The sequence below is a fragment of the Mytilus galloprovincialis genome, chromosome 1 (assembly GCF_965363235.1).
Source record: "Mytilus galloprovincialis chromosome 1, xbMytGall1.hap1.1, whole genome shotgun sequence".
Classification (NCBI taxonomy): Eukaryota; Metazoa; Mollusca; class Bivalvia; order Mytilida; family Mytilidae; genus Mytilus; species Mytilus galloprovincialis.
In genome coordinates, this window is record NC_134838.1 from 108,577,506 (window position 1) to 108,604,029 (window position 26,524).

Genomic DNA, 26,524 nt, shown 5'->3' on the forward strand with positions numbered 1-26,524 from the left:
CAAATGTCTTCGGACGAGACAACATGTTACCAATATACAACCGCAATTTTTATTGCGATTGTATTAAAACTTCTATGAATGATAGACAATCAATTTCAGTAATATTGACTTATTTAAAGGTCATGTCTTGCTGATTTTTTGCCTCAATTAAAGTTTCTATCTATCCTTTAAAATTCCAAGATTTTGTAAAAGTTAACATGAAATTGCGAACAATGACTCCTTTTTTATAATTTTAGTGGAAAAAAGAGCTCATATAGTTTTTTTACAAGAACGATTTTTTTGAAAATAAGTAATATTGTGATATAAGCTATGTCTATGATGGTTTTCAAGATGTTTGAGTGACAATTACTTTCATTTTTCCATATGCTTTGCATACCTGTCAACCTGTGACGATGAAAATGCAGGTCATGACCTGCATTGAAAAATCAAATCTCAGGTCATAACGCGTACGAACTTTTTCGAGCTGAATTTCAGTATTTATGGTACATTTTCTTATAATGTATATCAAAGATACCAAAACATCAATGCATGTTCACCTGGTTAAGTCATTTTAAATCTTATTTATTATTATTTCATTACACTTTTAAAGATTTTTATAAACTTGTGTATCACAGTCTTATGTCCTTCTTTACTTTTTGTCATCATCTAAATTTTATTTTTCAAATGTAATTTTAAATTGAGACTTCTAGCCTTTAAACATACCAAGTATAGGTATTACATGTATGAACATTCATCTCTCATTTGACAAGGAAATTAGAGTATGATAAAATATAGTAATACAGTTAAAGAAAGTATAAATGTAAAAAATAATTTTCAACTTTTTTTAAAAAATTGTATAAAGGTATAAAAATAATGAAAAGTTATTTTTCAATATGTATTTGAATTTTATATTATTATGATTTAATCTTTTCCACCCATAAAACGTAAATATAAGGAATAATTTTGAATGGTGACAAATAAGGGGAAGTAACTCTTAGTTGAAATATCTTTGTAAAACAACAGGGCAATTTATTTACGACCTAAAGCTAAGGTAATTGGTGTTAATTAACAGTGTGTTTGACACCAAAGCTGTCAAGTGAAGCCATGCACTTAATGGGTCACTTAATTTGACAGTTTACATAGCTAGATGAACTGCCTGTTCATGGAAGAATTACGAATTTGCCGGTATTTCAAAGGAATAATACTTATGAAAATCAATCTCAAGGCTAAGAAATACAGGTGAATTCGGGTCATTCCCGGAATTCCCGGGTTATTTCAATGACCCGGCGGGTGATCCGGGTGATCCCTCAGAATTGTGAAAATCTCGGGTCACACCCGCAGAATCCGGGTCAGTTGACAGGTATGCCTTTGTTTCAAATGATGTCAGTGATCTTGGTTGAAAGACCCCAAAACTCATACTGGCCTGCAGACAAATGGGCAAAACTTGATGGCTTTCAATATTTCTTCTTTATCTATTTAAAGAAAGGTAATGACTATATCATTTCTTCTTCTCTTAAAAGAAATATATTTAGCTACATTATTTCTTCTTCATCTCTTTAAAGTAATCTATTGACTATATTATTTCTCCTTCATCTCTTTAAAGAAATCTAATGGCTATCATAATTTTCATTTGAGTTTGTATTCTGGTCTTAATACTGATCATGTGACCTGATGCTTTAAGGTATAGAACTACTTATTCAGGACCTGTCGAAAAGAACATACATGAAAGTAGTAAATGTTTTAAACTGAACATTTTTGGTAGTTTTGGTGTCATCTGAAAGCTTGGGGATTTGGGATCACTGTAGAACCCTTGTTGAAAATTTCTTTTGAATATTACAGAAGTATAGGAGGACACCTTATCCCTGTTGTTAAGATCAGAAGTACCTGTTTTTATACGACCGCAAAAATTAAAATTTTTTGGTCGTATATTGCTATCATGTTGGCGTCGTCGTCGTCTTCCTGCGTCGTCGTCGTCCGAATACTTTTAGTTTTCGCACTCTAACTTTAGTAAAAGTGAATAGAAATCAATGAAATTTTAACACAAGGTTTATGACCACAAAAGGAAGGTTGGGATTGATTTGGGAGTTTTGGTCCCAACATTTTAGGAATTAGGGGCCAAAAAGGGCCCAAATAAGCATTTTCTTGGTTTTCGAACTATAACTTTAGTTTAAGGGAATAGAAATCTACGAAATTTTGACACAAGGTTTATGACCACAAAAGGACGGTTGGGATTGTCTTTGGGAGTTTTGGTTCCAACAGTTTAGGAATTAAGGGCCAAAAAAGGGCCCAAATAAGCATTATTTTTGGTTTTTGCACCATTACTTTAGTATAAGTAAATAGAAATCTATGAAATTTAAACACAAGGTTTATGACCATAAAAGGAAGGTTGGGTTTGATTTTGCGAGTTTTGGTCCCAACAGTTTAGGAATAAGGGGCCCAAAGGATCCAAAATTGAACTTTGTGTGATTTCATCAAAAATTGAATATTTGGGGTTCTTTGATATGCCGAATCTAACTATGTATGTAGATTCTTAATTTTTGGTCCCGTTTTCAAATTGGTCTACATTAAGGTCCAAAGGGTCCAAAATTAAACTTAGTTTGATTTTAACAAAAATTGAATCCTTGGGGTTCTTTGATATGCTGAATTTAAAAATGTACTTAGATTTTTAATTATTGGCCTAGTTTTCAAGTTGGTCCAAATGGGGGTCCAAAATTAAACTTTCTTTGATTTCATCAAAAATTGAATAAATGGGTTCTTTGATATGCCAAATCTAACTGTGTATGTAGATTCTTAAATTTTTGGTCCAGTTTTCAAATTGGTCTACATTAAGGTCCAAAGGGTCCAAAATTAAACTAAGTTTGATTTTAACAAAAATTAAATTCTTGGGCTTATTTGATATGCTTTATCTAAACATGTACTTTGATTTTTTATTATGGGTCCAGTTTTCAAGTTGGTCCAAATCAGGATTCCATATCAAGTATTGTGCAATAGCAAGAAATTTTCAATTGCCCAGTATTGCACAATAGCAAGAAATATCTAATTGCACAATATTGTGCAATAGCAATTAATTTTTAATTGGAGTTATCTTTCTTTGTATAGAATAGTAGTTGATAATATATGTTGGAAATTTGCCAGACATGACTATGATGTCATTTTCTATTTTTATTTGCCAATAACTTTATGTAAATAACTTCATTGGAAATTTGCCAATATAAAATGTTGCTGATGAAGCTTTTTTTCCTTATCTTATCTAAAATGTTTTTAGATAATGTATGTTGGACATTTGCCAGACATGACTATGATGTCATTTTCTATTTTTATTTGCCAATAACTTTATGTAAATAACTTCATTGGAAATTTGCCAATATAAAATGTTGCTGATGAAGTTTTTTTTCCTGATCTTATCTAAAATATTTTTAGATAATATATGTTGGAAATTTGCCAGACATGACTATGATGTCATTTTCTATTTTTATTTGCCAATAACTTTATGTAAATAACTTCATTGGAAATTTGCCAATATAAAATGTTGCTGATGAAGCTTTTTTTCCTTATCTTTTCTAAAATGTTTTTAGATAATGTATGTTGGAAATTTGCCAGACATGACTATCATGTCATTTTCTATTTTTATAATTTTCTGATGTATTTAAATGAGTGTTTAGGGTTGCAAAGTCCATTTAAAATTTGAATTGAGATGATGATGATGATGATGGAGTGGCTTGACATTTGTTTTGTGTAAAAAACCCATATAATGTCAAAAATTTGATCACAATCCAAATTCAAAGCTGTATCACGCTTAAATGTTTTGTCCATACCTGCCCCAACTGTTCAGGGATCGACCTCTGCGGTCGTATAAAGCTGTGCCCTGCGGAGCACATGGTTGTACTATCAAACTTCCAGGAACCAGTATGCTCTAATATGTAATTAAAGGTATGTTGAATTTTTCACCACAAGTCAGGATAAGGTATACTGGTAGTTTTGATATGAAATAAATGCCACTTTATTTGAAATTAAGACCAAGTAGACATTACAGCTTGAAATTGAATTTTTTAACATAGAAAGCAATGGGGCTATGGATTAGTGGTTTTATACCTTAAGGATATTAAAGGTAGTAAATATTGATATTTATACAAGTCTTCTGTTAGGTAGAAATTAAATAAACAAGCAAAGTTTTCAACAATTTATTGTCCACCATAAGACATCATGACTCTCTCATTCTTATATTATGCATAAATACATGTTATCTGAATAAATAAACCTGTACATATGTAAATCCTATTTACAATTTTGTCACATTTATTTGTATATTCCAGTTTATTCAAATCTATGTTTTCATTTCATTTCATTTCATTTCATTCAAATTCATTTTTGCTATAGCAGATGAATAAAAATACATTTCATCTTTTTCAATTATGTATAATATAAAAAGTAGGTTTTGTTTCATTCACTTGTAAAATTAAAAAAAATATCTATTAAAGCATATAATAGACTATGATTATTTTCATGGCTCATAATGGTTTACAAAACATATTTTTCACTTGTAATTTCAGTTCACAAAAATATCTCAAACATCCAAATCAGCCCAGTTAATTATTTGTAAAGTTATATGATTTTTGTTAAAAATCATTCTCAAATATTTTGCAGTAAAACCATTCTAAGCATTTATATAACATTGAAATTATAATGTAGCCTCAGTGATTAAGACAAGGTAGATATTTTTTAAATGTTCTGTTAAACTTTTATTTTTTGAATCAGTTTTAAAAACATACAGTGGTTTACTGTGTTCTTATTATGAATTAAATAACAAAACCTAATCACATTTTAACATACTTAATTAATTCCAGTGAGAACATGTCAATATTTCATTCCTTTTCAGAGCTGCTTCCAAAAGCAAAATCTTCTGAACAACCTTACAACATAACAATCTTGTAAAAAAAAGCATGGAAAATTATAAATTAAAAATTCTGTGGCTATTCTCACAAATATAACCATATATTTATCTTTAGCTACCAGTAGAAAAATGATGTAAATGAGTATATTTCAAATATGCTTATATACCGTTATTCAATTTCTTTGATTATTCACACATACACTTTAAAGCTTATCATAAAATGTCCTACACAAATCTTCTATTACATTATAGGAAAATAATTGTGACATTGTTTGATAATCTGACCATATTCTATATAAAAACAACAACAAAGTTTCACAACAACTCGTCATGGGTGTTTAAAGTACATTTCCTTTCATAAAATGTTCACTTCTTTTAACAAAAGTTGGTTAACAATGGTTTCAATAACATGCACACTTACATATATAGAAAAAAATAAAAATATGTTAATCTAAAATTCATTATCTTCTCACTAAAACAGCACCTCTGACAGAATTCCCCCTTTTTTCTGTATATGAGATTGCAAAAGATATAGCTTGTTTATTTGTCTTGTGCACAAAAAAATAAAATACCAGTGGCGGATCCAGAGGGGGGGGGGGGTGTGTTCCAGGGGTTGGAACCCCCCTATTTGTTGGATGATCAATGCATTTGAATGGGGACATATGGTTGGAACCCCCCTTTATTCTGGGTTGGGAACCCCCCCTTTTTAAAATGACTGGATCCACCCCTGGATACAATTCCTATCCTCTACCATTTAAGGCCACAATGATTTGCAGAAAAGATATTTTATACCGCCTCAATATAAAATTAGAAGAGGAATTTAACATTTTGACTTTTAAGACTAACCCTGCTATTTTTTAAATAAATACTGTACTTATATACTTCCCGTTTTCAATAGTTATCTGTTACTTTAATTGAGTTTAATGAGATTTTGAATTAAATGAGATGTTCTACCTTTCAGCAGTATTTTTATAAAATGTTAACAATCTATACATATATAAAATACATAAAAAAAACAAAAAAACAATACAATAATAATATACATCAATAATACACAAAAAAATACATTAACAACATTGACTGTCATGTCAGGAATGTTATACTAAATAACAGAAATAAAGCACTCACTCAGATAATTCTCTGATAGAAATAAAAATATAAACACTTTCAGAGTCAATGCGTTATATGGAGCAGTTTATCAATTACTAAGATCTGGACCTTAACCTATAAAGTAACAGGAATCAAGCATCATTAAAATGCAAGTAAATTTCCAAAAGAGTCTACTGACAATATATGTATATGATACTTGCTTACATTGCAATGCATAACAGACATTTAAATTTGTGTAAACTATGATTATTTACCAAGATCAGCCTATAATAGTACCAGGTAGTTTTGCCTATTTTGATCCATACTTTAAATAAGGAATAAATTGTCCTTTATGCATCAAGATAGATCAAGGTGAGATATTTTTATCAATCTTCTTCAACATAGAATATATTCATTGATAATATAACGTCAACCAGAATTTACAATAACAAAACAAGTTATCTCCCCTCATTTTGGTATGAGATGAATAAATATGGATACTAATCATAGACATCTCCAAAATATGAACAACTACAGATTTTCCCCAGATTAAATAACCTTTCATTTTGTAAAATTTTGCTTTAGAAAAGAACATGTCCTTATTTTTATCCAATGTAAATGGCAATGCCATATCAATTAGCTTGAATGAAAAAGTTTCCATATGATAAACTCTGTAGTGAAAAATCCTTGAATTAAAAGACTAAAACTACAATGATGAAAAGTTCCTGACAATGACATATCCTTTTATACATAATATATTGCAAAAGTAAATAGTAGAACAAAAATTATGCATGTTAAAATTGTCAAGATCCTTCGTGTTATAGTGCCACAGATTTTGAAAAGTGGTCATCTGAAGGTTTTGACCATCAAAAGTTGCAAAGTACAGACACAATTTTGGAATTTCCCCTTATAAATAATACTAAGACCAGCAGGTTTTCTTCAAGAACCACCAATGATTTTTTTTCTCAAGAACTCTGATGCTGTATTCTATAATTATGTGACCTGAACAATATTTCTAAAAACTTGATAAACTTATTAAGCAAAATCCAAAGATGGACATGACAACAAACCTAAACTACTGGTAGGTTGTCTTACACCAAATGTGAGATTCTAAATGAGATTAATAATTTGCATACATCAAATCTAAAAACATGTATACATGAGCACCTGGTACTAAATGGAAGATTCTTATTGGTTTTTTAATTTTTAAAATTATCATTAAAGCTGATTCCAATTTATCAATAGATAAATATTATTAAAAAAAATTCATTTATAGCACCAACTTGCCTATTCGTTTCAATAAAACATTTTTTGGCAACAAATAGAAGAAAATGAAAGTTTATTTCCAATTACTGATCAACCTTTACAATCTCATACAACAAACGAGTAAAAACAGACATCTTTTTCTTAAGGATCTGTTCACACAATAGTTCATCCAAGTTAGTAAGTTAAATCGATAAATGATATAATGTGCATATAGGTTTTTAAGAATGAACAGTTTTTTTCATTCTATGATAAAGTGAAACCTCCATGAACAGGCCAATACCGGGTAAAAATAATTAACTTATAGTTAAAATATGTGGCAATCATGATTTTCCACTATACAAATATTACAAAATGAAACATAGATATAATAAATAATTTAAAGACTGGATGATTCTAATTCTAGGTTTGTATGTGTTGTACTAGATGATGCATTAGATGATTGTGACGAATTTGACAGTCTGGTTGGTCTTTGAGGAATAGGTGGAGGAGGCTCATTCCCTAAGAACACACTATCATGTGACCCACTATCACTGATGGTACTAGTCCGTGATACTGATTGTTTGTTACCATTCACAACATTTGTTATATTTATAACTGATGGTCGACAAGGATTGCAGTTGTTATAGTTACTATTGGCAGGCTCACTGTCTGATGGAATTCTTCCACTTGGTATTGCTGGCATTCTGCTAGAGGAATGAGATGGAATAGGAGGAGGTCCAGATCTAGGACTTGTTCCAGGAGAGAATTCTAGTTCATCTGAAGTGTTAGAATGTCTTGGTGAAGATTTGTCAGTATAATCCAGAGCCACAGTATTACGTATTAGCACTGATCTTCTAGGAGGAAGAGGTGGCACAGGCGCATTTGATTTAGAAAATCCATCATCTGTTTTCTCTAAGTTCAACAACTGAAAAAATAATAATGAAATAATTATAAAATCTATTAAAATATACATACATTCAATCATTGACAGCATATGGGAAGGGTAAATGCATATAGTATATAGTTGTAAAAGTTGTAACATAGCTGATTTATTTTTGAAAAGTGTTAATAAACACTACTAGTACCCATGCAATAACTGTTTAAACAATATCCTTAAACTCTTTACTGATTTATGCTTTTACCAACTCATTGTTTATCTATTTTTTAATTTTGATAATTATTGATATTATAACAAGTGTTTTGCCTGTTTTAGATCTTCATTGGTTGAATTTCATCTATAATGACAAATACCATTCATTGCTTTCAATATTGTGACAACATGCAAAAATGGCTTGTTTGATGATGTCATGGGAACAGAACACATTTATTTTACATTGATAAAGAGCCCCAAGTTTGCCTAAATAGCTACTAATAAAAGATAATTTGAAACCAATTCTACCACTTCATCTTCAGAAAATTTGTCATCTTCTCTTGACAGTGGAGTTTTTAAAAATATTATACTGGTAAACACTTTTGAAGCTTTGTTTTTTAACATTGAAAAAGACTGTTGGCTTTTATGTGCTATTGTTTCTTTCTTAATTGAAAGAAGAATCTTTGTTTCTCTTTGAATGATCTGGAGTTCATTACTTTAGATCTTTGACTTTAACATTTTTTTAACCTGAATTTCATTTTTATTTTCAAATGTATAGGTAAATTTTATGATATAAAATTGAAAAACTCATAGCGATATTGCTAATACTGTTTCATCCTATACACTTCTGTCATATCAAATAAACACACAACAGCTTGTTATTTACATAAGCTGAGAGGTATGGATGCAAAAGCATGAGCTCGGTATTTTCATTCAAGAAGTAACAATGCAAAGGTGAAAACATGCAGTTATATCTTTAAAAGGTTAATCTTAGAAATGTACGGACAATTTTCATTTCTACCTACACAAAAAAAAAAGATAACGACAACTGCTTTAAATTAAATTTAAACAAGAATGTGTCCTCAGTACACGAATGCCCCACTCGCACTATCATTTTCTATGTTCAGTGGACAGTGAAATTGGGGTAAAATCTCTAATTTGGCATTAAAATTAGAAAGATCATATCATAGGGAACATGTGTACCAAGTTTGAAGTCGATTGGACTTCAACTTCATCAAAAACTACCTCGACCAAAAACTTTAACCTGAAGCGGGACAGACGGACGGACGGACGGACGAACGAACGAACGAACGAACGAACGGACGAACGGAGGAACGGACGCACAGACCAGAAAACATAATGCCCCTCTACTATCGTAGGTGGGGCATAAAAAAAATTTAGTTTCTCCTATATTTAAGAAACTGTCTTGTGTATTTTAGGTAAAGATGAACAACCATAGACCTTTAGACAATACTATTTGAATGTGTGTTTGGGGAAGGAGGATTTTTTTTTTTTAAATCACAGCAATAATGGTAGGGAGTTCTTTGAAGTCTTTTAGAACCATTTTTAAAATATAGGGTATAATTCTATTTAAAACCAATTGAAATTGACAAATTTTCATAAGTTTTGAGCTCAATTGGCACAGAGAGGAAGCATAGCTTTGAAACAGCTACACATTTCATGAATATTGCAACCTCAAAATAATCATTTTTATATAATTTATATCCTCAGATAGTTTCAACAATCCCAGATGAACATTTATAATAAGAAAGAATAGGTAAACTAAAACCACCAATAAAAAAATATATTTCAATTATTGTGAAGTTCATTTGCCTGACCAAATGATTTAAAGTCTGTGTTATTGATATATTGTGCAAAATAACTAGAAATACATAAGTTACATTTAGTTTTTTTCTTTTTAAAAAGTGGGAAAAAGTCTATCTTTATTGCTGTTAGGAAGCCAAATTAAAATATCTTGCGATAACAAAAGCATTGTCAGAAAACTATCCTATTGGTGAGACATTTCTCTATAAAAAATATATTCAATGGTGAAAACACCAAACCCCTGCCATAAAACAAAACCAGATTGGATAGTACTCGACTGAAACATGCTGACATTGTTACAGAATAACTATTATTCATTAACTGATAATTAACATGGTGATAAAATATGAAATGAGTAGTGAATTTTAAGGCTGAAAATGCTCATAACAATTCTGCAAGCAAACTTGAAATATTGTTAAAATTAGTCAAACAAAGGAAACTATGGTGTTTGCTGTTTTAAGCATGGTTGTTGGATTTCAATACTTTCCTTTTTATACTACTTGACATTTTCAGTGTTACTCTCAAATTTCTGCTTTTACATTTTTAATAAAGTTGCCATTAGTTCACTAAGGAATATCACTTGGTGTCTATTGTTATCTTATTTTCAGTCAGGAGTAAAGATAATAACTCTTGCTGGAAACAAATACCTTGTTTTCTCAATAGAGAATTTTTAATTTGCATAATCAATGATATCTATCAATCCTCAAGCATATTTGAAAGAAGAAGATCATCTATTACTTTTGTGCCTGATTAAAATAATGATATTCTTGTTGTTTGAAATTTGAAAATAAATGAACACCTGACTATTGTAGATGTCTTTTGAATATTTGTGTTGGGTTGCTGTTTCATTGACAAATACCCCACATCTCATTTTTATTTATAAGCATATTATATGTTATAATGCAACATTAGATAAAAATTATATAACAGTAAGGTCATAATTAAATTTATTCGTAATCTCCAATCTCCATTCAATTAATTTTTGATTCAAATAGATGTCACCCAAATCAAGTTCAGTTTTTTTCTCTCTCAATAAATGTAAGTAATGGGTATAATTATGACCTTATATATGAATTGCACTATCAAATTGAAAAACTTTCACCTAAAACAGCATTGCAATAACTCACCAAGAAGTCTTGCTAAAAATGAACAATGTAAAAAGTTGACAGTTTGCATTCATGCTATTAAGTACTTGAAGAATTTTTTTTAGTGTAGGCAATAATATCATATATAACCTTACCTATTTACCACTCGTAGATTTCAACTACAATTTACAATTTTATGAATTTGTGGAAGTTTACCGGTAGTTCTTTTTCTGCCTTATTATTGTCAATGTGCAGTGAAAACTAGAAGGAATTTAGTTTTTAAAGAGTAGAAAATCCAGGGAATCTGACAAGATATTAAGAAGTAAAAGTCACAACACTAAGAAAATAAAAAAAAACAAATGCCTGGTATAGTTTGCAATATAATCAAACACAGTAGTATGATAAATTGTCATATTCCTGCGTATATCCCCTTTAGAAACCATGAACACTCAACCAATCAGTAGCAGTCTACTAACTGTGAGATAACTTTTAAAACAGCATAGTATAATGATGAGAGGACAACATCAAATAAGTCTAGAGTGGGGCGCCCATATTCGCCGGGGACACAATTTCGCCGTTATATGATTTTGGGGTGTAAAAACTTCAAAGGATGGCTGAAAAGAAGAAATATGCAGGTGAATTATATTTTTATAACAAACATGATTATTTTTTAAACTGAGACAAAATTTTGGCAATTACCGCAAAGGACTGAAAAACAGACAACGATTTTCGGCCGATTTCCTGAATGAAAAACACGGTTTCAAGGAGGTATTTCTAAGTAATTCTTTGACTTGATTGCCCTAAATTTCAGTTCTTTACACCTTTAAAATGTCTGCTATTCATCTATAATGAAATTGATTTGATAAACATTGTTTAAAGCTGCAGTTATTTGGTTTTAAATAGATGTGTAAAAACGGCGAATATGTGTCCCCCATTGACAAAACATCAGGAAATTTCAAACACCCTTTAGTCTCACTTTTAAGATGAGTATTTTCAAACAAACACGTTTTCAAGCTTAAGAATATTTTGCATTGGAAGTTATCTTCATATAGAAATATCAGTTTACTTCAAAAACATATAGACCGGAACATAAACTGTAGAAAACATTGAAAGATATGGCGAAAATGAGCACCCCACTCTATAAAGAAAGATTTTAGCATTTGAGAAACTTACAATAAAAGCACTGTCCTTGATTAAGGATAGAAAATATCAAAAAGCTGAAAACTCTAAACAAAACAAAAACATGAAGGGCTGAAATAAATGCCCATTAAAATACTGAAAGAAGTCAGGAAATCAACAGAAAATATTTACGCACATAGAATTTCACTCAGAAACAATATAGTGATATACATTTGTATAAGGTACTATCACAAAGGGAACATAAAATAACACAATGCAGGGTAGATGTATGAAAACATTATGTAAATAATAAATACATGTAATATGTCAACTTTTCATGCTATGTATACACAAACATGCAGACATAAATATCCAGACACACATGTACCGGTACATGTTTACATCAAATCACTAACAAAAACACACATTTATTCCTCACACATCTTCATAAAACTTTCACTCAAACATTTTACTAAAATCAAAAGTTTTTCAACCTTGCAATCTCCACTTTTGTAAAGGATCATTGTAAAAAATTCACTAAAATGATGAAGATGGAAAGATATGACTTCCAGGGTTAAGCATTTGATCCTCAAAGACAAAAGCTTAGCTGTAATCACCATCTTAAAACAACAATAATGAACCATTTTTTTAAGTATAGTATTTCATTGTTCTACTAAGGTATAATAATCTAAATCATATGTATATGCATGCATATGTAATCGGAATAAATTCATCATATGTATATTCATATGCATGCATATTTTATTGGCATTAACATAATATATGTACGTCTAAATGCACAGTTACCAACTTAACATATGTATATTTATATGCATGCACATACGGTATACGGTAAATTCAACATATGTATTTCTATATGAATAGTTATAAACTTTAACATATGTATATCTATATGCATGCATAATGTTTAGGGTATGTGTATTTAAAATTTCATGCATTTTTCTTAAATATTTTTTAGACTAAGACCTATAAATATATATAACCAAGAATCAGGTTCAGGAGGGGAATGGCAGAAGAGGCACTTTCTGTGTATTGAAAGCTAGGGATAAGCTGCTGGAATAGTCACTATTTCAAAGTTTATAATTTATGTGAAAAGGACAGAAATTTAGATTAATTACATGGAAATGTTGCTGACTTTATCTGAAATTACTATATCATATATTAGTAATTCATAAAGATGTGGTTAAAAGTATTTGTAAATACACCTGACTATTTTCAAATCCATTTTAACTCACATAGAAATCATTAATGTATAAACCCATCTATGATGAAATGGATTGAAATAAATAAAGGTCTACTTTTTGTCAAAAAATATATAATGGGGTTTGCATTTTTATAATATGGATACATTCTTTAAAGGATGAGGTCCTGGGTGTTTAAACTGCTCACTCTTATCACAAAAGAAGTGGGTTCAAAAATTTAGAAAAGCCAGAAGTAAATTTAATTTTGGAAGAAATTCATTTATTCTAAAAATATTTTTTTATGTGTAAATTGAAAATTAATGAAGTAAGAAACTAGTAAAAACACTGCATATCAAATATATACCTTCTCTGTTTTTTCTTTCTTGGGACAAGAAAATCAAAATCTTGAAAGCTGATCTTATTGGAAATAGTTGATCAGATGCAACAGTGCTCAATCAGCCAGGGACAATAGTAGCATCTGCTTATGACAGAGTACAACATGTTTTTACTGTTTCTCTATCTGTTTACTTGACACTGATCTTTCGGTCTTTTTTACTTACCTTTGTTTACTTTAATGTTAAATTTCTTTCTAAGCATTCAGCTTCATTTGAAGGATAATATTAGTAGTCGAAAACATTTTTTCCATGATCAATGCATTTTCATACTGAGCTTCATGTTAGAAGGTATAAAAAGTATCAAAGTTTTCAAACAACTGTATGAACCTTTATTTGACAATTAAAATCAGTTTCAAGTAACAGATATTAACAGTAGATGCTGTTTACCTATATAAAGCTGTGTAGTATATTGATACATATATAGATTATGTGTGTGGTGGGATTATTACTTACAGTGTTTTCATAAGACTGAGAAACAGTCTTGTTTATTTTGGAACTATCCACTTTTGGAAAGTTCACTGTCTGCCTGTTTGTTAACATTCTCACCTGTATTTTACAAAGTTAGTATAAAATACACTATAACCAATATATGTGTATGACTTTTGTCCACCTTTATAAAACTTAAGGATTAAATTGTACAATTTATATGATTTTAAAAGGGGGAAAACTTATGTATTCACTAAGCTTTTATCAAATACACAGCTTTTCCATTATTTGTTGACACCAATAATCCTTTTAAAACAGAGTATAATCATATAACTAAACTAAATTCAAAAGTTCTTTTTTTTTATCATAGCTTCTACTTTTTCTGTAGCATAACTATTTGTTTGTATATGACAATACATTGTGTTGTCAAAGATCAGACTTAAACACATTAGTACATCATCTATAACATTCAATGTACAACAAGAAGTGCAGATACATTTGTACATGTACTACAAATATGCCACAAGGTATGATAATTTGTTTACCTTAGATGTACTATGTTTGACGGGTAAATTAGGTACTGTATCTTCCTCAATGATGCTAGATCCGTCTGGACCTGGAAAGGGTCGTGGCACACTGGCTGGAAAAGGATCTTAAAGAAAACATTCAAATTGAATTAATTCTACCAAATTGTTGTGTTCTATTTTTTCTACAATTAAAGTTGTTATGAATATTAAAGAAACTGGGTCATGGTCAATCATATATAGACCTAAGTTTTTCAAGGACTAACCAGTTGGTTGTCTTAGTTATTTCTAATCTTATCATTCTTGAAATTGAAATACACTAAAACTGGATGTTCTTTAGATATGGTTCATATCTAAAAGAAAAATAAACAATAGATATAGGCAGATGTGGTGTGAGTGCCAATGAGACAACTCTCCATCCAAATAACAATTTATAAAAGTAAACCATTATAGGTCAATATACAGCCTTCAGCACAAAGCCTTAGCTCACACCAAACAACAAGCAATGTATAGATGTTCACACATACCGATGTATGAAATAGCTATTTAAAACAATAGACAACTAGTTTTAATGCATAATTTTTGTCATCTGACTTTTTCAGTAAAATGTAACAAACTTGAGAATTTATCATACATGCTTGGTCTCTGGTGAATAGATTGTTAATCATACCACCACTCCATATTTGTATAATGAGTAGTTACCTGATCGTTTTCTCTCTGGAATAGGAGGTTTCCTAGTATATGCTACAGATTTTGTCCTCAAGTGTTTAATAGCAGAAGTATCTATGGACACATTACCCTTGGCTGGAACTATAGAATATCAAATAAGAAAATACATTAGGAACTGTATTTCATGATCTGTATGTAGGAGTTAAACAGTTACCATTGATGACATTTTTCAACTTTACACTTTTTGACACACTAACTATTTCAAAAGTAACAATATATTTCTGATCCATGATTCTATATGTATCCCCACTGGATGTTAAGCAACCAACAATCAATCAATCTATATATTTTTATTTAACATAAATTTTGAAATAAATAAGACTTAGAGCCCATGGATAATAATGATTCGATGATTTGATGACAGATGAAATTTGTATTGGTTCTGTAGATGACCATATAATGAAAGTTCGTACTTAACAAATTGACAACAGAATACTTTTTTTTAATATCTTGGTTTAACCATCAAATTTGCTGCTGTTCACTGTAAAGATCCATGTTTTGTGGAAGAAGGAGATAATAATACTGTACAAAAAGATTTTTAACCCACCATTACACTGTCAAAACCACCATAAATGGGAGGAAAACTAAAATCTTCACCTGTTTCTATATTATTAACTTACCCTTTGGTTTAGGTGATTCAATGTGTGTTGGTTTACTTTGTGGACTTTCGGCCTGAAAGAATATTTTAACATTTTAAAATGTACATTAAGAAAATAGTTTTGTTTTTTTCAATTTCAAGACTTTTATGTAAAAATTTATTACTGAATTATATTGGAAATTAGAAAAAACAAATTTAACAGAAACCAAAGTGAGTTTACAATCAAGTTTGCCTTGCCTACCATAGTTTGATATGCTGTTGTGAGTTTTTGATCAAGTTTGTGTTTTCATCTGAATAAATTTTCTTCTAACAAGAGCACTATGTCTTGTACCTAATACTTGTATGATGAGGGTATTCAAATGGTTCGGGAGGATATGTGAAGGCAATTCAATTTCCTCTTTTTTGTGATGAATATGAGAAATTGAAAGTACACTAAAAGTTTTATGCTCAGTGCTGTTAATTTTGTAAACACATAACTTCCCCCAAAATCTAATACAATTTGACTTTGGTAAACAAGAAAACAAAACTACTTTGATATGGTATGCATTTGTCCATGTCTTTTACAACATGTATTATCATCACTTTCGTTGCATGCAAATCTGTTCACAGTCTACTATAATGTTAGTCCATAAATGTATCTATGGTTAGTCTAAGATCTAAAGAATTAGTATAGAAATCTACTCTGAGACTATAGAAAAGCTGCTATCAACATATCAAAGTGTAGCTAATCTACTTCTAAAGTATCAATAACTTGTACATGTTAGATATATTTTAAAGACATCTTGTTTAAGAAATCAGATAAATGAAATAACTATGGTAATATTGGGACATTCATTCTTTTATTTTATTTTCAGATTTTAAACATGTAGAACTTTTTTGTATATCAAACTGTCTATTTTAAATGGATGACATCTATGGAATATATGCAAGAGGTTTGATCAGCTAGAAAAGTAATTTATGGTTTAGACGTTTAATCCAGATTAATACTTTAGATGCAATAATAACAACTTTTTGTCCATATATCTTACTTAGGCCATCGGATTAATAAAATATATTTGGTTTTATTATCCCATTAAAATTTATTACTATTAGAAGAATAATAGAATCAAAAAGAAAATTCTAGTTGATGTCCTATACAACAAATGTCTTTGTGAAAAAAATTTCTCAGGCTAGCTTAAATCAATGTGATTCCTGTAAATAAAATAATATTCTTTATACCATTCAAACAGAAATCAATGCAAAATTAAAACACATGCAAAAACAAATAAATCACCATTGTTCATCATGCTTCCTAATCACAACATTAATATATCTGACTGGATAGGTTAAAATAAAAATAATACATAAAAAGGGAACAACACCAAAAACAACTGGATTACCACTCTTTACCATCAAACAACACCAAAAGTACTTAAGCCCACACAATTCCAAAACATTGAATTTATTACAATACCATGCCCACAAAGGTTTCATACCAATGCTTAAATGGTATACCTTAATGACAAGATGATCGCTAAACTGCAGAGACAGAGGTCGGCTATGATGATGAAGTGACAGATTCCGAGAAGGAAAATGGTGGCTGTACCTCCGTCTGTCCACCGTGGTAGGGGAGGTAATAAGTATTGGTATATCCTGTATGATACATGCAGATGAGCAATAGACAATCAACTTCATTTTGTTTTAATATTGTTTATAATTCAAAAATTATTATGTTAGTACTAATCTTACTGCGTTATTCAAAGTTACGTCAACTCTGTTAAATATAAAATCATTAGTATGTATCTAAAGTCTGTACAGATATTCTGAAACATGGCAAATCCAATTCTGATGTTTAATAGAATTTATCATTTTATCATATATCAAAACTTTAATCATATTTATCATCATATTTGGCAGTTAGATGGGCAATCCACTTCTAAATAATTACATTAGATGTATGTTTCATTATAATACGTTATTCTGATTGGCCAACTGCACATCTCGTGCTATTCCGGAAACAATTGTATTAGACAATAACATTTATCATTCATGATGACACGAGGTCCCACAATAAAGTGCACAGGTAAATTAAATGAAAACTTGATAAAAATCGTGTTTTCATGATTCTAGCTAAAAAAATGTAATTATAAGTATTGAATGCTTCTTTTTGTAACTTTATAGGGTTGTAAAAGCGTTGACCGTGCGCACATTTTTAGTATGAAGCGCTTCCGCGCTTCATACAAAATGTACTTCGGTCAACGCTTTTACACCCCAATAAATTTACAAAAAGCAGCATTCAATTCTTAAATACATTTTTTTAGGTTTATACCTGAATCAAGAATTATATGATAAAATCAAATTTAATTTACTTAGTTATAAAACACATTGTGTACAGTATTTTACCAAGACCACCATATACATTTTTGGAGATACAACACGGGCAATTATGAAAGTTAAATCAATTTCATTATAAAAATCATTGTTTTCTCAGCATTAAAAATGATATGAAATTAGTCAACTTGAAAGACACTCTAATACAATTTTGTAAATGGACATCTTTATTTACAGATAAATATTTTCAGCCATGCAATTTAATTTAGATTATAAATATGAAGCTTGATAATCTTTTCTATTTATGCTTGGTGCATTATACGCTACATGATCAAGCATAAGCTAACATGAAAATCTACACAAGCAAGTCTACTAGTAAAAGTAATAAAAGCTAGGATAGAAACTAAATTAACATAAAAATAAATTTATATAACAGAAAATATATATTTTTTCAGTAAGCCAGTAAAGGAAAAACAGACATTTAGAATATAGCATGCATATTAGTTTCTAACTACTGCAGTTATAAAGCATTACTTAAAATAAGATACTGCAGCTCTATACAGACTGCAGCAAGACAAAAAAGACAGCAAAAACAAAAGCTATAGCCTAGCTCATCAAAAGCATGAGTTTTGATTATTAAATGTTGAAAAAAGTTTATGAATGTAATTACAGATTAGGGAAGAGTAAATTATTAAAATGCAATGCAGGCAAAACTTTATAAAAATATATTGTGAAAATTATTCCAATTAAAAATGACATCTGCATAATGCATTACTAAATTTCGAGTAGAAACTTATTTCAATATTTGCAAAGTAATACCTCAAACTTTTTGGATTCAATTTCAAAAATGATAGTTATTTTTTATTAGACAAAATATTAATCATTTCAAAACTTTATAGTTTCTTAACTTTTTTGATTGTTAAAAGGTTGCGGTCTTTTCTTGAGGATGTGAAAAAGTCTGTTGAAAACTTAAAATTTTGATACATACCGTAGAAGTGAGATCTATCAGATCGTCTCGGTCATTTGATCTGGAATCTGATGATATCACTGATGATCTGTTGCTAAAAATAGACATTGCAATTCATTTCAATTAAAACAACTTTGACCAAGTGTTTGACCTTGACCCTAGCTATACATTCTGAATGCTTTCATACTTTTCTAACCAATTTGAAAAAAATCCTATAGACACAGTGAACAAATATATGTACTGTCACAGATATTTTTTGAGGTGTTCAGAGTTGTATGCTGGAAATAAATTGTGTACTTAAATCTGCATTGTTTATAACAACACTTGTGACATAAAAGTTTGGAATTGGAAGGATCATATAAAGTATCCCTAGATGACTTATGAATTTTGTGTTGTTACATTGTTGTCTTCTGATGTATAACTTACATGTTACTTCTTTCAATCAATTTCTTGTAAGCTTTCGCTTTCAAATTTCGTATCATGAAACAGTATCATTTTAACTTAGAAAAGTTCAGTTAAATGTATAAAAAGTGCTCTGATTTTATCATTAAAGTATATGATTAGATTATTAAGACACTGTAATCATTACTGTTGAGGGCAGTGGATTACAATGATAAGCTGAAATTTCTTTCTGTAATTGGTGTCGGAAACAGTGTGTCCTTTCACAAATTGGCAAATTTGATACATATCTTGTTATAACTTGAGATACATACCTTCCACTTGAATGTTGAGAATTTGGTGTTCCTGGTCTTGGATCTATAAAACTTCCCATCCCAGAGTCCCATTTCTTTAACTCACTATGCACAGCCTGAAATTGTTAACAACAAAAATATTATTATTGCTTTTGTTTTTTCCATCCAGGAGATAAAGTTAAATCAAATAATTTCCTAATATCTTTTTTTGTCAATTTAAAACACTTTATAGATATTAATATTTTCTGTTGTTTGTTATTATAACATAGTGATTCATGTGTTGTCTGTTATCTTTACATAGTGATTCGTGTGTTGTCTGTTATCTTTACATAGTGATTCGTGTGTTGTCTGTTATCATTACATAGTGAATCGTGTGTTGTCTGTTATCTTTACATATTGAATCGTGTGTTGTCTGTTATCTTTACATAGTGAATCGTGTGTTGTCTGTTATCTTTACATAGTGATTCGTGTGTTGTCTGTTATCTTTACATAGTGATTCGTGTGTTGTCTGTTATCATTACATAGTGATTCATGTGTTGTCTGTTATCTTTACATAGTGATTCATGTGTTGTCTGTTATCATTACATAGTGATTCATGTGTTGTCTGTTATCTTTACATAGTGATTCATGTGTTGTCTGTTATCTTTACATAGTGATTCATGTGTTGTCTGTTATTATTAAATAGGGAAACATGTATTGTCTCATATTATTACAAAGTAATAATTACATATTGAATCATGTATGTTCTGTTATTATTACATAGTGAATCATGTTTTGCTTGTTACTTTTACAGTGAATCATGTGTTGTCTGTTATCTTTACATAGTGATTCATGTGTTGTCTGTTATCTTTACATAGTGATTCATGTGTTGTCTGTTATCTTTACATAGTGAATCATGTGTTGTCTGTTATTATTAAATAGGGAAACATGTATTGTTTCATAGTATTACATATGGTAGTGAATCATGTGTTTTCTAATATTATTACAAAGTAATAATTACATATTGAATCATGTATGTTCTGTTATTATTACATAGTGAATCATGTTTTGCTTGTTATTTTTACAGTGAAGCATGTGTTGTCTGTTCCTATTTCTTAGTGAATCATGTGTTGTCTGTTGTTTTTCCATAGTGAATCATGTGTTGTCTGTTGTTATTCCACAGTGAATCATGTGTTGTCTGTTGTTATTCCAAAGTGAATCATGTGTTGTCTGTTGTTATTCCAAAGTGAATCATGTGTTGTCTGTTGTAATTCCATATTGAATCATGTGTTGTCTGTTGTTATTCCATAGTGAATCATGATATTCTTTCTATTAATGTATGTTTGTGTTAAGATGTAACCAGTACTCTTCTTTTACCATAACAAAATGATAACAAAGAACTTACAGCTCTTTTTTCTTTTCTAAAGCCAACTTTTTTCATTAATTTCTTTAGTTCTTCATCCAAACTTTGGACTAACATGACCAAGCCTTCACTGTTATCTTTCTTCATTACAGCAAGTCCTTGGTCCAACAAGCTAATCTAAAAAGAAAATGATAAAATTGTTTCCTATAAAGCTTAACTAAAATCAAGGAGCCTTAGTGAGCAAGCTTGAATACCCCCACATGACACATAAAGAAAGCTTCAAGTGACCTGTTGGCATTGTATTTTCTATTTACTTTTAATAAGTCCTTGTTTCTGCAAAATGGTTCCCACATCACATTTTCCCTGACTATAAATCTCCTCTGAGGATTTGATTAGTGGATAATTTATAAAAAACAAGAATGTGTCCCCAGTACACTTGCACTATCATTTTCTATGTTCAGTGGACCGTGAAATTGGGGTAAAAACTCTAATTTGGCATTAAAATTAGAAAGATCATATCATAGGGAACATGTGTACTAAGTTTCAAGTTGATTGGACTTCAACTTCATCAAAAACGACCTTGACCAACAACTTTAACCTGAAGCGGGACAGACGGACCAACGAACGGACGGACGCACAGACCAGAAAACATAATGCCCCTCTACTATCATAGGTGGGGCATAAAAAATCTGACAAACAATGAAGGCCCTATTTTGAAGACTTAATACATATGGGATATGTTTTTAGGTCCTTACTAAAAATTGGTCCCTTTTTGAAATTTGAATAAGCTATACTTCAGATTAAAAAGTGATGACGTATGGATTGAGGAATAGACATTTTGATGGACAGAGAGATTAATGGACAGATGTTCCCACCTGAGCCAACACTTGTTTGCAAGTTCGTAATGGACTAGAATTGAATATATGTACCTCATAATCTAAAACAGTTTAATAAGATGTTACCTGTAGGTTTATCTGATCTTTCAAAATTTGAACATTGTCACTTTCTGATGGATGTGACCTTGTAACTTCTTCAGAGAAAAATGCCTAAAATTAAAAAGTTTTATTACAATCAGCATCGACAATACAACCACAAATTACGAAGTGTTACTATATATAACAATGAAATGATAACATATAAACTACAAAATTTAGCTATATATTACATCATAATGATATACATGTATAAAGTTACAACAATCTAATCATGCTAATGATTGAATGTCATTGACACAAAAAATAGATAAAGAACAAATGCAGTCCTTTAGATTAGACATTTGAATTTACTGGCCCAAAGTCCTTACAGCTTACAACTCATCGCTGCAAATATGATGACTAAATATGAATTCATTTAGTTTGGTAGTATTTGAGAAAAGTGTGATGAAAATCTAAAGTTGATTCAACATATCGAAAAATTCAAAATATCTTCAAATAGAAAGTAGATATCCGACAAATCTCAAAGTGCTACCATGTTTCAACTCATCACTGTCACATTTCTGAGCAAATATGAATTTGTAATGCTTATTAATACTGGAGAAAAGTGTGATGAAAATATTAAAAAACTGTATGTACATAAACAAATGTATTTATATACTACTCTCCTAATCACCTCTTGATATTTTGGTATGCCTCCCTGTACTTGAGCTGTTATCATGCCATTAAGTTGTCTGGATAAATCCTTCATGTTGTTGTCGCTACAACTTCTACGACAAGTTTCAATGCTGACCTGTAACTCATGACAGGCACTGTTAACAGCATTAATAGCGGTCAAAACAGGACTAAATATATTTGTTTCACTCTGAATTACTTCATACCATTGTAATATTCCAGGAAATTTATGGTTTGTTTTCATGACAGTTCTTTCTGTACACAATGTCTGTAAAGGTAAATATATATTTTTAGACATCAGCATTATTTTAGAAATTATATGATGAAATACTGCAAATTCTCATGAAATAAATTCGGTACAACTTGAAAATAAAAGTATGACTTTCAACTTCGTAATACTTAAGAACTGATCATTTTAAACTTAGTGTTAAAACAATGGAAGAATGTGTGAGGAATTTTTCAATAAGCTTTGCTGTAGTTTTAATTTTTTGTTTATGAATGATGCAGTTAAATGCATTTGCTCTCGTCTCTCCATAAGTGTTTTCTTACTTTGAATTCATTATCTCTATCTTTCTTTCCCTGATGATATGATCTGTCCATCTGAAATGTGTCTACATCATTACTTTCATAAAACTTTTCTACTTCTCTTGGTACTTTCTGGTCGGAGGAGTAGGCATTCTTTGGATCAGGTACAGGTTTCACACCACTTATTTGTATGTCTATTATTCAATTAAGGTTTTATAACTGACACTTTGTAGAATGATTTAATAATATCTCATAAAAATTTCAACGACTTTGTAGGAAAAAGTTCTGACCATTCAGAAGCAGATGTAAAGAACTAAAATAAACATTACAGGTGGCTGTATAAAAAAAATTTAGTACAGTTTATTTTAAAACTTATATGTCTTATTGGTACAGAAATTATTTGTTACTCCCGATACATGCACATGCAACTAAAAAAGATTTTGATGTGAGAATTTTTAAGCTTAACATAAGAATTCTTCGAATTAGAAGTGGAAAATATATGTCCAACACCAGTGAATACTTATAAATATGACAAACTGAATAATGCTAATCTGAAAGGATACATTGTGCTTCTCCATATTTTTTACTTTCTTCCACAGGATTGTTGGTCTTTAGTATTTCTGCTGATGGGAACTCTTGTGTCAATTGATTTATAATGTCCTGAAGTTTCAGACATTCATCCCCTCTATAGATAAATGCTTTATTCTGGAAAAGAATTAAAAACTTGAAAATAAGTTAAATAATGATTATGATTAAAAATTTGTGACAATATTTCATAGATAAGATAAATATTTACCATATTGGGACCAAAAATTTTATATGGAATTAAAAGAATTTTCTTTTTAAGAAAAACAAACTGAAACTCACTATGGGCTATTCAGAAACATGATGTATATATAAATATAAATGATGTGGTACGATAATCAATAAAACAAGTATAAACCAGAGACCAAAGGATGATGAGGTAAATGTTAAGTTGCATGTTGCAAAGCAGTTTGAGAGGGTATGACAAACATGTTAGTGCCAATACACCTTATCGCTATTCCCGGCTGACCCGTCCGCTTGAACTTTTGACGTCAACAACAATCACTTTTCCATTGTGGCGTCAGACATTTTGTTTTATGACGTCAAAATTTTACGGGAACCTGTGTGATTTCCAGCAATGGCGGACAAATAGCGATAAGGTGTATGGTGGCCATCTTGAATAACAATGAGTGCAGTGAATTATGTTTTTTTAATGGGAACCACAAAATTCCTATACATGTACAAGATAATGCTAGTTCCAATTCAGATCAGAAAATAGTAATGCTAAAAACTCATTGAAATTCACAGCTGCTAAATAACACTACATTAAAGCTATAGCTTTTTTTATATTCCCATTTTAGTTGTTTATCTTAGACCATGATATGTGAGTGTTTAGAGTGTAGACATAAAACTATTTGAGAACAGAAAATTATGATAGATCACCTGTACAAATGGTGGAAATGACATTCCATAATATGCCACTCTAAAGTATGCCGATTGTTGTCTTGGATAAAACTTTGGTTGTTCCTGGCTGGAAGTTCCAGTATCATTTACTTGTACACCATCTAAAATCTTGGTGAAAAAAGATGCTTCTCTTTGCTGAAAGACAATACAACATATCTTAAACTTATTGTCCATCTCTTTGGAGAAATAAAATTTACATTTGTTGTAATGCAAGTTTTTTCATTTATAGGAAACAAAAATTCAACAAAGTTACTTTTTTCTACTTTCACCTTGTCAACAAGTGGAAAGTCTGTAAAAAAGCAGGATATTATACAAATAATGTCTTTTGATGAGGTAAATATGTTGTTTCATTGACTTTTGAAAAACTGATATTCAATGAGACCAAAGGCTGAGAATGATTCCTATCTAAAAGGTATGTTTGTTGGAAACATAATTATGTCATTATACATGCAAAGTCAAATGATCTAGAATACTTTAATCTTTACTGGTTACGACTTTACAACCGGTGTAATACTTACTAATATCTCACTCAGTTTTCTGTACATCAACCGACTTTCATAGTAACTTGCTAAATCTTTACAAACTGGGATACCATACTCCCATAACTGAAAATGATGACAACATTAACTATAACTCAAATGAGAACAATTTAATAGCAGTCCCTTAATTGGTAAAGACTTATAAAAGATAATGACTTCTTATACAACTTGGAATCCTTATATATCGATGTGGGACTCATTAAAAAAGTTTTTATCAAATTACTACACAAGAAATTTTTCAGCTATTATGGATATAAAGTGACAAGTCCTTGTTGATAGAAAATTTGAAATTGAAATATTTTTTCTCATTATTGTAGTTAATTACAAAGAGTTTCATGGCTTCACTTGGAATATTGATTTTTGAAACTTTTTTTAAAATCTATGATTTAGTGAAGTTTCTCTAGCGCAAAGTTCACAGGATATACCGGTAAAATGAAGCTAAAATGTACATTGATTACTTTACTCTAATATTAATATTGAAAGGATGTATCCATCTGTTTGAATACACAATTCTTTGGCCATAACTATAAATGCTTCTTACCTTTCCTTTATCAAAACATTCAATAATTTCCTTCAGTAATTTTTCTTTCCTATCACACTGTGGTTCCGGATGAAATCCCATTTCACTGTGGATCTCGTCACTTTTCCATTCCAATAACTGTACATACAACTGAAGTGTAAGTCCTGCCTCTACGTAATTTCTGGATGAATTATGAAGGTCGTACAATTTCTTAATATATTGTGTGTACATTTCTCGTCGCTTGTCTTTGTTGTCTCGATAGAAATTCTGAATAGTTAAAAATTCAAAATGAAATATTTCTTGAAGTTTACAGAAAGTTGATGAAAAAAAAATCTGTAGCTGTAAATATCGTAACATTAGTATAGTTTAAGATTTCTCATCAGAGTGGGAAGCTGTATGAACAGTGACTTAACATGGAAAAACACTATTGAAAATGACATCAGTAACTTTTAATAAATGCTGAACTAGTCTCACACCTAAATATGACTTCATTTTTTTTTACTGTTGTGACTTGTTCTTCAGATTAGCATCAGTCATCATTAGGAATCAATATTCAT

The 26,524-nt window shown here is 30.2% G+C and overlaps 1 protein-coding gene across 1 annotated transcript in view; it reads right to left on the minus strand.

Moving 5' to 3' along the window:
* Positions 1–4,148: 4,148 nt before the first annotated feature.
* Positions 4,149–26,524, minus strand: part of LOC143050148 (dedicator of cytokinesis protein 4-like) — a 108,633-nt gene continuing 86,257 nt past the window's right edge. Inside the window, exons 41-55 of the mRNA XM_076223800.1 lie at positions 25,989–26,234; positions 25,427–25,513; positions 24,888–25,043; positions 23,984–24,125; positions 23,445–23,614; positions 22,897–23,163; positions 22,251–22,334; positions 21,331–21,465; positions 19,968–20,062; positions 19,276–19,348; positions 16,000–16,051; positions 15,353–15,460; positions 14,672–14,778; positions 14,154–14,246; positions 4,149–8,129 (exon numbers count right to left, since the gene is read on the minus strand). Coding sequence (XP_076079915.1) covers positions 7,602–8,129; positions 14,154–14,246; positions 14,672–14,778; positions 15,353–15,460; positions 16,000–16,051; positions 19,276–19,348; positions 19,968–20,062; positions 21,331–21,465; positions 22,251–22,334; positions 22,897–23,163; positions 23,445–23,614; positions 23,984–24,125; positions 24,888–25,043; positions 25,427–25,513; positions 25,989–26,234 — 2,343 coding nt within the window. The 3' untranslated portion in view covers positions 4,149–7,601. The remainder of the gene's footprint in view (positions 8,130–14,153; positions 14,247–14,671; positions 14,779–15,352; positions 15,461–15,999; positions 16,052–19,275; positions 19,349–19,967; positions 20,063–21,330; positions 21,466–22,250; positions 22,335–22,896; positions 23,164–23,444; positions 23,615–23,983; positions 24,126–24,887; positions 25,044–25,426; positions 25,514–25,988; positions 26,235–26,524) is intronic.